The sequence below is a fragment of the Penaeus chinensis genome, chromosome 14, assembly GCF_019202785.1.
Source record: "Penaeus chinensis breed Huanghai No. 1 chromosome 14, ASM1920278v2, whole genome shotgun sequence".
NCBI lineage: Eukaryota > Metazoa > Arthropoda > Malacostraca > Decapoda > Penaeidae > Penaeus > Penaeus chinensis.
This window is the reverse complement of record NC_061832.1, coordinates 320,001-322,500: the sequence shown is the minus strand read 5'-3', so window position 1 is coordinate 322,500 and position 2,500 is coordinate 320,001. Positions and strand designations below refer to the sequence as shown.

General features: G+C 39.7%; 1 protein-coding gene across 3 annotated transcripts in view; it reads left to right on the top strand.

The window, feature by feature from the left end:
• The window catches only part of LOC125032147, a gene marked incomplete at its 5' end in the record, with an annotated part of 14,221 nt that overhangs the window by 4,604 nt on the left and 7,117 nt on the right, over nt 1-2,500 (top strand). For all 3 annotated transcript variants that reach the window (XM_047623192.1, XM_047623191.1, XM_047623190.1), the window contains 3 exon segments: nt 396-532; nt 1,395-1,512; nt 2,043-2,214. In XM_047623192.1, the coding sequence (XP_047479148.1) occupies nt 396-532; nt 1,395-1,512; nt 2,043-2,214 (427 nt within the window).

The following is a 2,500-nucleotide window of genomic DNA, read 5'->3' as shown; positions in this document are numbered from 1 at the left end:
GGTAGGAAGATATGGAAAATGGTGTACAGGTATATTGATGTAGGGAAATTGATAATTTTAATATTTTTACTCACTTTATCTGTTCAGATGTATTATATTCTTTCAAACACGCACGCACACACACACACACACACACACACACACACACACACACACACACACACACACACACACACACACACACACACACACACACACACACACACACACACACACACACACACACACACACACACACACACACACACACACACACACAAACAAAACCCCCCTCACACAAACAAACAAAACAAACACATACCAACACCATACATATATATCCACTAGCTTTAAAAAAACAAGAACGAAAATACCAAAAAATCCGATCTGTTCCAATTCCCTCTCCTTGGTTTCAGCCTCAGCAGCCCGTGAAGCCGGTTCTGCGACGCGTCCAGAGCACCCTCGCCATGAGACCGTCTTTTAGGAAGAAGTTCAGTCTCGGTCGCCGGAAACCCTCGTGGAGTTGGGAAGCCTCACCTGCCAAGGGCTTCAGGTGAGGAGGAGAAGTGCGATGCCATGGATTTGTGTCTGGTTCTTTGTCTCGCTGTTCTTGTCTGTTTTTCTTTCTATTTTGTCTGTCAGCTTGTCTGTTTCTCTTTATTTTGTCTGTCAGCTTGTCTGTTTTTCTTTCTATTTTGTCTGTCTGCTTGTCTGTTTCTCTTTATTTTGTCTGTCAGCTTGTCTGTTTTTCTTTCTATTTTGTCTGTCTGCTTGTCTGTTTCTCTTTATTTTGTCTGTCAGCTTGTCTGTTTTTCTTTCTATTTTGTCTGTCTGCTTGTCTGTTTCTCTTTATATTTGTCTCTCTATTTCTATCTGTCTTTTTGTGACCGTTTTCATTACGACAAGTGTAGATATGGTATGAATGAGAATGGAGATACAAGATTATAATACATAATACAAGCAATTTGTTTAACCGGTTTCGAATGTTAAACAAACGAAGATTTATTCGAAACCTTTCTAATACATCTGTGAAGATAATCTTCCTCATTCATACCTTTTCTACTGTCTGTTTCTATCTCTCTCTCTCTCTCTCCCTCTCGCTCTGTCTCTCTCTCGCTCGCTCTTTTTCTCCTCTCTTTTGTTGTCTAGTTTATCTAATTATTCCGTTTTACAACACACACATATGTGTGTGTTTGTGCATACACACACACATACTCACACAGACACACACACACACACACAGACACACACACACACACACACACACACACACACACACACACACACACACACACACACACACACGCACGCACACACACACACACACACACATATATATAAATATATATATATATATATATATATATATATTGTCAGGATTTATCTGACCCGTGTACGTATGTATCCGTCTACAGGACCGTGTGCGTGGTGGTGGGCGCGCATGTGTTCACGTGGGCGCCTTACTCGCTCATGGCTGTGGCGGAGGCGGTTCTTGGCGTCGAAAGGGTGTCTATTTTACCTCACTGGATTAGGGTAAGCATTTTTTAAATCCCCTTTTTATGGCTATATACTTGGTTTTCAGTTTTTTGTTATTATTGAAATATTATCATATATTTTATTCTTAAATATTGTGGTTTTGGATATTGTTTTTTTTATATATACATACATACATACATACATATATAATATATATAATATACATATATATTCATATACATATACATATATATCTGATTTAGTAAATACCAATAAAATCTGGCCTGGCCATCATACTGTCATTTTAAGTTGCATATATACTTAACAAGTACTGATACAAATATACCACCAACATAATCATTACGATAAAAAACAAGGGTAGTCAACATACACAATGAGTCTACAAGAAAACAACAACAGCAAAAAACACATACATTAAAAAACACCAAAAACAAACTAACAAACAAAGACAAAAAACAAAAACACAGATAAACAAACAACAAAACACACAAACAAACACAAAAAGCAACAAAAACACACATATAAACAACAACTGCCCAAAATATAACTTCCATTCCATTCCCCAGGTTACCTCGACCTTACTCCTGTTCACGGCGAGCGTGTTCTACCCCATCGTCTACGGGCTCTACAACCGCTCTATAAGGAAGGAGGTCGTGACCTGCCTTTGCCCCAGCAGCAGCAGAGCCCGGCGGAGAGGCAGCCTCAACCCCAGGCCCTCGACACTCAACTCGTTCACAGGTAAGTTCGTGTTAGAGAGGAAGGGGGAAAACTTTAAGTGTTATGCTTATTATTTCGGTATTTACAGGGAAAAAAAGAGGGAGAGAGAGGGAAAGAGAGGGAGAGAGAGGGAGAGAGAGAGAGAGAGAGAGAGAGAGAGAGAGAGAGAGAGAGAGAGAGAGAGAGAGAGAGAGAGAGAGAGAGAGAGAGGAGAAGAGAAGAGAAGAGAGAGAGAGATGGAGAAAGAGATAGACAGATTGATAAATAGATAGAGACAGACAGACATATAGATAAAGACCGAGATACA